Raw genomic sequence first — 13,888 nt, forward strand, 5'->3', positions numbered from 1 at the left:
CTCTGTGTAGTGGTGAGTCTATGGGTCTCTGTGTGTGGTGAGTCTATGGGTCTCTGTCTAGTGGTGAGTCTATGGGTCTCTGTGTTGTGAGTCTATGGGTCTCTGTGTTGTGAGTCTATGGGTCTCTGTGTAGTAGTGAGTCTGTGGGTCTCTGTGTAGTGGTGGTGAGTCTATGGGTCTCTGTGTAGTGGTGGTGAGTCTATGGGTTTCTGTGTAGTGGTGAGTCTATGGGTTTCTATGTAGTGGTGGTGAGTCTATGGGTCTCTGTGTAGTGGTGAGTCTATGGGTCTCTGTGTAGTGGTGGTGAGTCTATGGGTCTCTGTGTAGTGGTGAGTCTATGGGTCTCTGTGTAGTGGTGAGTCTATGGGTCTCTGTGTTGTGAGTCTATGGGTCTCTGTGTTGTGAGTCTATGGGTCTCTGTGTAGTAGTGAGTCTGTGGGTCTCTGTGTAGTAGTGAGTCTATGGGTCTCTGTGTAGTGGTGGTGAGTCTATGGGTCTCTGTGTAGTGGTGAGTCTATGGGTCTCTGTGTAGTGGTGGTGAGTCTATGGGTCTCTGTGTAGTGGTGAGTCTATGGGTCTCTGTGTAGTGGTGAGTCTATGGGTCTCTGTGTGTGGTGAGTCTATGGGTCTCTGTGTAGTGGTGAGTCTATGGGTCTCTGTGTTGTGAGTCTATGGGTCTCTGTGTTGTGAGTCTATGGGTCTCTGTGTAGTAGTGAGTCTATGGGTCTCTGTGTAGTGGTGGTGAGTCTATGGGTCTCTGTGTAGTGGTGGTGAGTCTATGGGTCTCTGTGTAGTGGTGAGTCTATCGGTTTCTGTGTAGTGGTGAGTCTATCGGTTTCTGTGTAGTAGTGGTGAGTCTATGGGTTTCTGTGTAGTGGTGAGGCTATGGGTCTCTGTGTGGTGGTGGTGAGTCTATGGGTCTCTGTGTAGTGGTGGTGAGTCTGTGGGTCTCTGTATGGTGGTGAGTCTATGGGTCTCTGTGTAATGGTGAGTCTATGGGTCTCTGTGTAGTGGTGAGTCTATGGGTCTCTGTGTGGTGATGGTGAGTCTATGGGTATCTGTGTAGTGGGTCTATGGGTCTCTGTGTAGTGGTGAGTCTATGGGTCTCTGTGTAGTGGTGAGTCTATGGGTCTCTGTGTGGTGGTGAGTCTATGGGTCTCTGTGTAGTGGTGAGTCTGTGGGTCTCTGTGTGGTGGTGAGTCTATGGGTCTCTGTGTGGTGAGTCTATGGGTCTCTGTGTTGTGAGTCTATGGGTCTCTGTGTAGTGGTGAGTCTATGGGTCTCTGTGTGGTGGTGAGTCTATGGGTCTCTGTGTAGTGGTGGTGAGTCTATGGGTCTCTGTGTAGTGGTGAGTCTATGGGTCTCTGTGTAGTGGTGAGTCTATGGGTCTCTGTGTAGTGGTGAGTCTATGGGTCTCTGTGTAGTGGTGAGTCTATGGGTCTCTGTGTAGTGGTGGTGAGTCTATGGGTCTCTGTGTAGTGGTGAGTCTATGGGTCTCTGTGTAGTGGTGAGTCTATGGGTCTCTGTGTAGTGGTGAGTCTATGGGTCTCTGTGTAGTGGTGAGTCTATGGGTCTCTGTGTAGTGGTGGTGAGTCTATGGGTCTACCCATAGACTCACCACACAGAGACCCACAGACTCACCACACAGAGACCCTTAGACTCACCACTATACAGATACCCATAGACTCAGCACTGCACCATAGACTTAGCACTGAGACCCATAGATTCACCACACAGAGACCCATAGAATCACCACATCGAGACCCATAGACTCACCACCCAGAGACCCATAGACTCACCACACAGAGACCCATAGACTCACAACACAGAGACCCATAGACTCACCACACAGAGACCCATAGACTCACCACACAGAGAGCCATAGACTCACCACTACACAGAGACCCATAGCCTCACCACCACACAGAAACCCATAGACTCACCACACAGAGACCCATAGACTCACCACACAGAGACCCATAGACTCACCACACAGAGACCCATAGACTCACCACACAGAGACCCACAGACTCACCACACAGAAACCCTTAGACTCACCACTATACAGATACCCATAGACTCAGCACTGCACCATAGACTTAGCACTGAGACCCATAGATTCACCACACAGAGACCCATAGACTCACCACATCGAGACCCATAGACTCACCACCCAGAGACCCATAGACTCACCACACAGAGACCCATAGACTCACAACACAGAGACCCATAGACTCACCACACAGAGACCCATAGACTCACCACACAGAGAGCCATAGACTCACCACTACACAGAGACCCATAGCCTCACCACCACACAGAAACCCATAGACTCACCACACAGAGACCCATAGACTCACCACACAGAGACCCATAGACTCACCACACAGAGACCCATAGACTCACCATACAGAGACCCATAGACTCACCATACAGAGACCCATAGATTCACCAGTGCACAGAGACCCATAGATTCACCACACAGAGACCCATAGACTCACCACACAGAGACCCATAGATTCACCACACAGAGACCCATAGATTCACCACACAGAGACCCACAGACTCACCACACAGAGACCCATAGACTCACCACACAGAGAGCCATAGACTCACCACACAGAGACCCATAGACTCACCATACAGAGACCCATAGATTCACCAGTGCACAGAGACCCATAGACTCACCACACAGAGACCCATAGACTCACCACACAGAGACCCATAGATTCACCACACAGAGACCCATAGATTCACCACACAGAGACCCACAGACTCACCACACAGAGACCCATAGACTCACCACACAGAGAGCCATAGACTCACCACACAGAGACCCATAGACTCACCATACAGAGACCCATAGATTCACCACACAGAGACCCATAGACTCACCACACAGAGACCCATAGATTCACCACACAGAGACCCATAGACTCACCACTACACAGAGACCCATAGATTCACCACACAGAGACCCATAGACTCACCATACAGAGACCCATAGATTCACCACACAGAGACCCATAGACTCACCACACAGAGACCCATAGATTCACCACACAGAGACCCATAGACTCACCACTACACAGAGACCCTTAGATTCACCACACAGAGACCCATAGACTCACCACTACACAGAGACCCATAGACTCACAACACAGAGACCCATAGACTCACCACACAGAGACCCATAGACTCACCACACAGAGACCCATAGACTCACCACACAGAGAGCCATAGACTCACCACTACACAGAGACCCATAGCCTCACCACCACACAGAAACCCATAGACTCACCACACAGAGACCCATAGACTCACCACACAGAGACCCATAGACTCACCACACAGAGACCCATAGACTCACCACACAGAGACCCACAGACTCACCACACAGAAACCCTTAGACTCACCACTATACAGATACCCATAGACTCAGCACTGCACCATAGACTTAGCACTGAGACCCATAGATTCACCACACAGAGACCCATAGACTCACCACATCGAGACCCATAGACTCACCACCCAGAGACCCATAGACTCACCACACAGAGACCCATAGACTCACAACACAGAGACCCATAGACTCACCACACAGAGACCCATAGACTCACCACACAGAGAGCCATAGACTCACCACTACACAGAGACCCATAGCCTCACCACCACACAGAAACCCATAGACTCACCACACAGAGACCCATAGACTCACCACACAGAGACCCATAGACTCACCACACAGAGACCCATAGACTCACCATACAGAGACCCATAGACTCACCATACAGAGACCCATAGATTCACCAGTGCACAGAGACCCATAGATTCACCACACAGAGACCCATAGACTCACCACACAGAGACCCATAGATTCACCACACAGAGACCCATAGATTCACCACACAGAGACCCACAGACTCACCACACAGAGACCCATAGACTCACCACACAGAGAGCCATAGACTCACCACACAGAGACCCATAGACTCACCATACAGAGACCCATAGATTCACCAGTGCACAGAGACCCATAGACTCACCACACAGAGACCCATAGACTCACCACACAGAGACCCATAGATTCACCACACAGAGACCCATAGATTCACCACACAGAGACCCACAGACTCACCACACAGAGACCCATAGACTCACCACACAGAGAGCCATAGACTCACCACACAGAGACCCATAGACTCACCATACAGAGACCCATAGATTCACCACACAGAGACCCATAGACTCACCACACAGAGACCCATAGATTCACCACACAGAGACCCATAGACTCACCACTACACAGAGACCCATAGATTCACCACACAGAGACCCATAGACTCACCATACAGAGACCCATAGATTCACCACACAGAGACCCATAGACTCACCACACAGAGACCCATAGATTCACCACACAGAGACCCATAGACTCACCACTACACAGAGACCCTTAGATTCACCACACAGAGACCCATAGACTCACCACTACACAGAGACCCATAGACTCACAACACAGAGACCCATAGACTCACCACACAGAGACCCATAGACTCACCACACAGAGACCCATAGATTCACCACACAGAGACCCATAGACTCACCACTACACAGAGACCCATAGATTCACCACACAGAGACCCATAGACTCACCACTACACAGAGACCCATAGACTCACAACACAGAGACCCATAGACTCACCACACAGAGACCCATAGACTCACCACACAGAGACCCACAGACTCACCACACAGAGACCCATAGACTCAGCACTGCACCATAGACTTAGCATTGAGACCCAAAGACTCACCACACAGAGACCCATAGACTCACCACACAGAGACCCATAGACTCACCACTACACAGAGACCCATAGACTCACAACACAGAGACCCATAGACTCACCACACAGAGACCCATAGACTCAGCACTGCACCATAGACTTAGCATTGAGACCCAAAGACTCACCACTATACAGACCCCCATAGACTCACAACACAGAGACCCATAGACTCACCACAACACAGAGACCCATAGACTCACCACACAGAGACCCATAGATTCACCACTACACAGAGACCCATAGACTCACAACATAGAGACCCATAGACTCACAACACAGAGACCCATAGACTCACCACACAGAGACCCATAGATTCACCACACAGAGACCCATAGATTCACCACACAGAGACCCATAGACTCACCACACAGAGACCCATAGACTCACCACTACACAGAGACCCATAGACTCACAACATAGAGACCCATAGACTCACAACACAGAGACCCATAGACTCACCACATAGAGACCCATAGACTCACCACACAGAGACCCATAGACTCACCACACAGAGACCCATAGACTCACCACACAGAGACCCATAGACTCACCACACAGAGACCCATAGACTCACCACACAGAGACCCATAGATTCACCACTACACAGAGACCCATAGACTCACAACACAGAGACCCATAGACTCACCACACAGAGACCCATTAGACTCACCACACAGAGACCCATAGACTCACCACACAGAGACCCACAGACTCATCACACAGAGACCCATAGACTCACCATTACACAGAGACCCATAGACTCACAACACAGAGACCCATAGACTCACCACACAGAGACCCATAGACTCACCACTACACAGAGACCCATAGACTCACAACACAGAGACCCATAGATTCACAACACAGAGACCCATAGACTCACCACTACACAGAGACCCATAGACTCACCACACAGAGACCCATAGACTCACCACTACACAGAGACCCATAGACTCACAACACAGAGACCCATAGACTCACCACACAGAGACCCATAGACTCACCACACAGAGACCCATAGACTCACCACACAGAGACCCATAGACTCACCACTACACAGAGACCCATAGACTCACAACACAGAGACCCATAGACTCACCACACAGAGACCCATAGACTCACCACACAGAGACCCATAGACTCACCACTACACAGAGACCCATAGACTCACAACACAGAGACCCATAGACTCACAACACAGAGACCCATAGACTCACCACACAGAGACCCATAGACTCAGCACTGCACCATAGACTATAGACACTATACAGACCCCCATAGACTCAGAATTGCCTCTGAGAATGCAGCCATCTTTGTAGGGGGATAATGGTGGGTGGAGCCATCTTGGTAAGGGGTGTTAATTGGGGGGGGGGGGGCTGGGGAAGCCATCTTTGTAAGTGGATGGGGGAGCCATCTTGCTAAGGGGTGGGGCAGCCATCTTGGTAAGGGGGGTTAATGGGGGGGTAGCCATCTTGATAAGGGTGTGGCGAAGCTATCTTTTTAAGGGGCTGGGGGAACCATCTTGCTAAGGGGGTGGGGTAGCCATCTTGGTTAGGGAGGGGGGGTCTGTGTGTTGTAGTTCAAAGTGTTAACCGCCATCTTCGTAAAATGTTAATATTGAGCCGCCATCTTGGTAAGGAATTTTGTGTGGTAATCGTGGCGGCCGCCATTTTGATAAGGCGGGTTGGTGGCGACGGCCATCGTCGTAAGGGATGTGGTGTGTTGGTGGCGGCCGCCATCTTGATAAGGGGTAGGCGGGGGGGGGGGTGTGTTGGCGGCCACCATCTTTGCAAGGGGCGTGGTGTGCTGTGGCGGCCGCCATCTTGGCAAGGGCCGTGATATGTCGGCGGCTGCCGCCATCTTGGTAAAGTGAAATGTGGTGTTTGTTGTGGCGGCCGCCATCTTAGTAAGGGGCGCGTGCCTATCTCCCCCGGGGGGACCACGTGTTATTATTGTTGTTGTTAGTGTTGTTATTTATTGTTGTTGTTTATTGTTCTTGTTTATTGTTGTTGTTTATTGTTGTTGTTATTGTTGTTTATTGTTGTTGTTTATTGTTGTTGTTGATGTTGTTGTTGTTATTGTTGTTTATTGTTGTTGTTGATGTTGTTGTTGATGTTGGTGTTGTCGGTCCGGACATTCTTCCGTGACGGGGAGAGGAGTTTGTGAGGTAGTCGATTCACACAAAACAACATCGACTAAACATCGACTAAACATCGACTAAATATCTACTACTACACATTTACTACACATCTACTAAACATCTACTACTACTAAACATCTACTACTAAACATTTACTAAACATCTACTAAACATCTACTACTAAACATCGACTAAACATCTACTAAACATCTACTACACATCTACTACTACTAAACATCTACTACTAAACATTTACTAAACATCTACTACTACTAAACATCTACAACTAAACATCTACTAAACATCTACTAAACATCTACTACTAAACATTTACTACTAAACATTTACTACACATCTACTAAACATCTACTACACATCTACTACTACTAAACATTTACTACACATCTACTAAACATCTACTAAACATCTACTACTAAACATTTACTACTAAACATTTACTACACATCTACTAAACATCTACTAAACATCTACTACTACTAAACATCTACTAAACATCTACTACACATCTACTACTACACATCTACTACTACTACTACTACATCTACTACTACTACACATCTACTACTACTACACATCTACTACTACTACTACACATCTACTACTACTACTACACATCTACTACTACTACACATCTACTACTACTACACATCTACTACTACTACTACACATCTACTACTACTACACATCTACTACTACTACTACACATCTACTACTACTACTACACTTCTACTACTACTACTACACATCTACTACTACTACACATCTACTACTACTACTACACATCTACTACTACTACTACTACACATCTACTACTACTACTACACATCTACTACTACTACACATCTACTACTAATACTACACATCTACTACTACTACACATCTACTACTACTACCACACATCTACTACTACTACTACACATCTACTACTACTACTACTACACATCTACTACTACTACTACACATCTACTACTACTACACATCTACTACTACTACTACACATCTACTACTACTACTACTACACATCTACTACTACTACACATCTACTACTACTACACATCTACTACTACACATCTACTACTACTACTACACATCTACTACTACACATCTACTACTACACATCTACTACTACTACTACACATCTACTACTACTACACATCTACTACTACTACTACTACACATCTACTACTACACATCTACTACTACTACTACACATCTACTACTACTACATCTACTACTACTACACATCTACTACTACTACTACACATCTACTACTACTACTACTACACATCTACTACTACTACACATCTACTACTACTACACATCTACTACTACTACTACACATCTACTACTACTACACATCTACTACTACTACTACACATCTACTACTACTACTACACATCTACTACTACACATCTACTACTACTACTACACATCTACTACTACTACTACACATCTACTACTACTACACATCTACTACTACTACTACACATCTACTACTACTACACATCTACTACTACTACTACACATCTACTACTACTACTACACATCTACTACTACTACACATCTACTACTACTACTACACATCTACTACTACTACTACACATCTACTACTACTACTACTACACATCTACTACTACTACACATCTACTACTACTACACATCTACTACTACTACTACACATCTACTACTACTACACATCTACTACTACTACTACACATCTACTACTACTACTACACATCTACTACTACTACTACACATCTACTACTACTACACATCCACTACTACTACTACACATCTACTACTACATCTACTACTACTACTACACATCTACTACTACTACTACACATCTACTACTACTACACATCTACTACTACTACTACTACACATCTACTACTACTACACATCTACTACTACTACACATCTACTACTACTACTACACCTACTATCAACTCTAAATGTGAAGTTGTTTTATTAATGGGAGCAGGAGTTCAGGGGGCTGTGTACATTGTGAGTGTGTGTACATGTGTGTCTGTGTGTCTATGTCTGTGTGTACATGTGTGTGTATCTGTGTGTCTGTCCGTGACTGTGTGTGTCTATGTGTCTCTCTGTGTCTGTGTGTCTATGTGTGTGTGTGTACATGTGTGTGTATCTGTGTGTCTGTGTGTGTGTCTATGTCTGTGTGTCTGTGTGTGTGTGTCTGTGTGTGTCTATGTCTGTGTGTGTGTCTATGTCTGTGTGTGTGTCTATGTCTGTGTGTGTCTATGTCTATGTGTGTGTCTATGTGTGTGTATGTCTGTGTGTGTGGGGAGCGGTAGTGTAGCAGGTAGCGCTACGCTGCACTATTGAACCCGGCAACCCAGGTTCGATTCCCGCTCACAGCCAACACCGCCAGTGTCGATTACCTGAACCGGTCCCGGGCCTCCCTTAGGTCGACTCAGCCTCAAACGCGTACCTGGTGTAGCGGTGGTGTAGTAAACATCGCCACTGGGGAGACAAAGGCGGCCGGGCGTGGTTGCTGGCCACCCACCCCCTCGTGTACCATTCCGGCCTTCATAGGCGCTCGCTAACAGCACTTGACCCTACAGTCTGTCACAGGCTACACGGGGGATCTTTGTCTTTGTGTTAGGTGCCCGCTAACGGCACTTGCCCCTACAGTCTGTTACAGGCTACACGGGGGATCTTTGTCTTTGTGTTAGGTGCCCGCTAACGGCACTTGCCCCTACAGTCTGTCACAGCCTACACGGGGGATCTTTGTCTTTGTGTTAGGTGCCCGCTAACGGCACTTGCCCCTACAGTCTATCACAGGCTATATGGGGGATCTTTGTCTTTGTGTTAGGTGCCCGCTAACGGCACTTGCCCCTACAGTCTGTCACAGCCTACACGGGGGATCTTTGTCTTTGTGTTAGGTGCCCGCTAACGGCACTTGCCCCAGCGGTCTGTCACAGGCTATATGGGGGATCTTTGTCTTTGTGTTAGGTGCCCGCTAACGGCACTTGCCCCTACAGTCTGTCACAGCCTACACGGGGGACCTTTGTCTTTGTGTTAGGTGCCCGCCAACGGCACTTGCCCCGGCGGTCTGTCACAGGCTACACGGGGGATCTTTGACTTTGTGTGAGTGTATTTAAGTTATTTAATCGTAAGTTATTGAGGGAACCCTTGGTTGGTGGCGTTGACGGGAGGCCGCTCGTCGAACTGGGGCATCCCTCCGCTAGACTTAGCGTCGTGATGGCACACACGAGTTGTAATTCGTGAGATGTGTAAAGTGTGTGTGTGTGTCACAGCTCTCTCTCTGTCTGTCTCTCATTCATCATCATCCACAGCTCTCTCCTTCACCCACAGCTCTCTCCTTCATCATCCACAGCTGTCTCATTCATCCACAGCTCTCTCCTTCACCCACAGCTCTCTCCTTCATCACCCATGGCTCTCTCCATCATCACCCACAGCTCTCTCCTTCACCACCCACAGCTCTCTCTCTGTCTCTCATTCATCATCCACAGCTCTCTCCTTCATCATCATCCACAGCTCTGTGCTTCACCCACAGCTGTCTCCACCCACAGCTCTCTCCTTCATCACCCACAGCTCTCTCCACCCACAGCTCTCTCCTTCATCATCCACAGCTCTCTCCTTCATCATCATCCACAGCTCTGTGCTTCACCCACAGCTGTCTCCACCCACAGCTCTCTCCTTCATCACCCACAGCTCTCTCCACCCACAGCTCTCTCCTTCATCATCCACAGCTCTCTCCTTCATCATCCACAGCTCTCTCCTTCATCATCATCCACAGCTCTGTGCTTCACCCACAGCTCTCTCCACCCACAGCTCTCTCCTTCATCACCCACAGCTCTCTCCACCCACAGCTCTCTCCTTCATCACCCACAGCTCTCTCCTTCACCCACGGCTCTCTCCTTCATCATCATCCACAGCTCTGTGCTTCACCCACAGCTCTCTCCACCCACAGCTCTCTCCTTCATCACCCACAGCTCTCTCCACCCACAGCTCTCTCCTTCATCACCCACAGCTCTCTCCTTCACCCACGGCTCTCTCCTTCATCACCCACAGCTCTCTGCTTCATCACCCACAGCTCTCTCTTTCATCACCCACAGCTCTCTCCTTCACCCACAGCTCTCTCCTTCATCCACAGCTCTCTCCTTCACCACCCACAGCTCTCTCCTTCACCACCCACAGCTCTCTCCTTCATCACCCACGGCTCGCTCCTTCATCATCCACAGCTCTGTGCTTCACCCACAGCTCTCTCCACCCACAGCTCTCTCCATCATCACCCACAGCTCTCTCCTTCACCCACAGCTCTCTCCACCCACAGCTCTCTCCTTCATCATCCACAGCTCTGTGCTTCACCCACAGCTCTCTCCACCCACAGCTCTCTCCTTCATCACCCACAGCTCTCTCCACCCACAGCTCTCTCCTTCATCATCCACAGCTCTCTCCTTCACCCACAGCTCTCTCCTTCATCACCCACAGCTCTCTCCTTCATCACCCACAGCTCTCTCCTTCATCACCCACAGCTCTCTCCTTCATCACCCACAGCTCTCTCCTTCATCACCCACAGCTCTCTCCTTCATCACCCACAGCTCTCTGCTTCATCACCCACAGCTCTCTCCTTCATCACCCACAGCTCTCTCCTTCACCCACAGCTCCCTCTTTCATCACCCACGGCTCTCTCCTTCACCCACAGCTCTCTCCACCCACAGCTCTCTCCTTCATCACCCACAACTCTCTCCTTCACCCACAGCTCTCTCCTTCATCACCCACAGCTCTTTGCTTCATCACCCACGGCTCTCTCCTTCACCCACAGCTCTCTCCTTCATCACCCACAGCTCTCTCCTTCACCCACAGCTCTCTCCTTCATCACCCACAGCTCTCTCCTTCATCACCCGCGGCTCTCTCCTCCATCATCCATGGCTCTCTCCTTCACCCACAACTCTCTCCTTCACCCACAGCTCCCTGCTTCACCACCCACAGCTCTCTGCTTCATCACCCACAGCTCTCTCCTTCACCCACAGCTCTCTCCTTCACCCACAGCTCTCTCCTTCATCACCCACAGCTCTCTCCTTCATCACCCACAGCTCTCTCCTTCACCCACAGCTCTCTCCTTCATCACCCACAGCTCTCTCTCCTTCACCACCCACAGCTCCCTCCTTCATCACCCACAGCTCTCTCCTTCACCCACAGCTCTCTGCTTCATCACCCACAGCTCTCTCCTTCACCCACAGCTCTCTCCTTCACCCACAGCTCTCTGCTTCATCACCCACAGCTCTCTCCTTCATCACCCACAGCTCTCTGCTTCATCACCCACGGCTCTCTCCTTCATCACCCACAGCTCTCTCCTTCACCCACAGCTCTCTCCTTCATCACCCACAGCTCTCTCCACCCACAGCTCTCTCCTTCATCACCCACAGCTCTCTCCACCCACAGCTCTCTCCTTCACCCACAGCTCTCTCCTTCATCACCCACAGCTCCCTGCTTCATCACCCACGGCTCTCTCCGTCTCTCGCTCTCTCGTAGACAAGCACGTGAATTCAAGATGCGACGTTTCAGTCGGCCCGCTCACAAACTCAAACTCCACGTGGCCGTCCACCCACCCACCTCACCCACCCACCCACCCACCTACCCCCCTGCTACTCCAGCCCCTCTCTCCCCTCCTGTGCATGCGTTTGTTGTTGTTGTTGTTGCGTTGACACGGTCGCCTTGTCACGTGGTGTTGCCTTGCTGTGTTCTACTGTCCTTGTTGTTGTTGTTGATGTTGTTGTTGTTGATGTTGTTGTGGTGGTTGTGGTGGTGGTGGTGGTGTCTTTGATCTTGCGATGATTTACGGCTTCGACGATGGTGACGTTGATGATGATGATGATGACTTTGATGATGATGATGATGACGTGGAGGATGACGTTGATGATGACGCTGATGATGACTTTGATGATGATGATGATGACGTTGACGTGGAGGATGACGCTGATGATGACTTTGATGATGACGATGATGACGTTGATGATGACGTTGATGATGACGTTGATGATGACGCTGATGATAATGACGCTGATGATGATGATGATGATGACATTGATGACGTTGATGATGACGTTGATGATGACGCTGATGATGATCACGTTGATGATGACGTTGATGATGACGATAATGACAATGATGACGTTGATGACGATGATGACGTTAATGATGATGTTGACGTTAATGATGATGATGATGATGACGATGTTACCCTTATAAGCAACTTTAAACATCTTCCATTCGCGATGGTGAAGCCACGGTCGTCTTTCTCTGCGATGCAAAACTCTCACTCCCACTATGTGAATAATAAAACACACACAGTCACACATACACATACATACACACATACATACACACAGATACACATACATACACACATACATATATACATACATACACATACACACACAGACACACACACATACATACATACACATACACACACAGACACACACACATACATACACACACAACAACAACTCTCACTCCCACTATGTGAATAATAAAACACACAGTCACACACACACACATACATATACACATACATACACACATATACATACACACATACACATATATATACACACACATACACACAGACACACACATACACATACACACACACATACACACATACACATACACACACAACAACAACTCTCACTCCCACTATGTGAATAATAAAACACACAGTCACACACACACACATACATATACACATACATACACACATATACATACACACATACACATATATATACACACACATACACACAGACACACACATACACATACACACACACATACACACATACACATACACACACAACAACAACTCTCACTCCCACTATGTGAATAA

General features: G+C 48.3%; 1 protein-coding gene across 1 annotated transcript in view; it reads left to right on the plus strand.

Annotated features, from left to right (window-relative positions):
• Positions 1 to 12,543, plus strand: part of LOC142922630 (uncharacterized) — a 36,548-nt gene extending 24,005 nt beyond the window's left edge. The window contains exons 4-5 of the mRNA XM_076063451.1: positions 10,329 to 12,178; positions 12,532 to 12,543. Coding sequence (XP_075919566.1) covers positions 10,329 to 12,178; positions 12,532 to 12,543 — 1,862 coding nt within the window. The remainder of the gene's footprint in view (positions 1 to 10,328; positions 12,179 to 12,531) is intronic.
• Positions 12,544 to 13,888: the final 1,345 nt, after the last annotated feature.

The sequence above is a fragment of the Petromyzon marinus genome, unplaced genomic scaffold (assembly GCF_048934315.1).
Source record: "Petromyzon marinus isolate PM22_M1 ecotype Great Lakes invasive population unplaced genomic scaffold, UKy_Petmar_22M1.pri1.0 PM_Scaffold_123, whole genome shotgun sequence".
In the NCBI taxonomy this organism is placed as follows: Eukaryota; Metazoa; Chordata; class Hyperoartia; order Petromyzontiformes; family Petromyzontidae; genus Petromyzon; species Petromyzon marinus.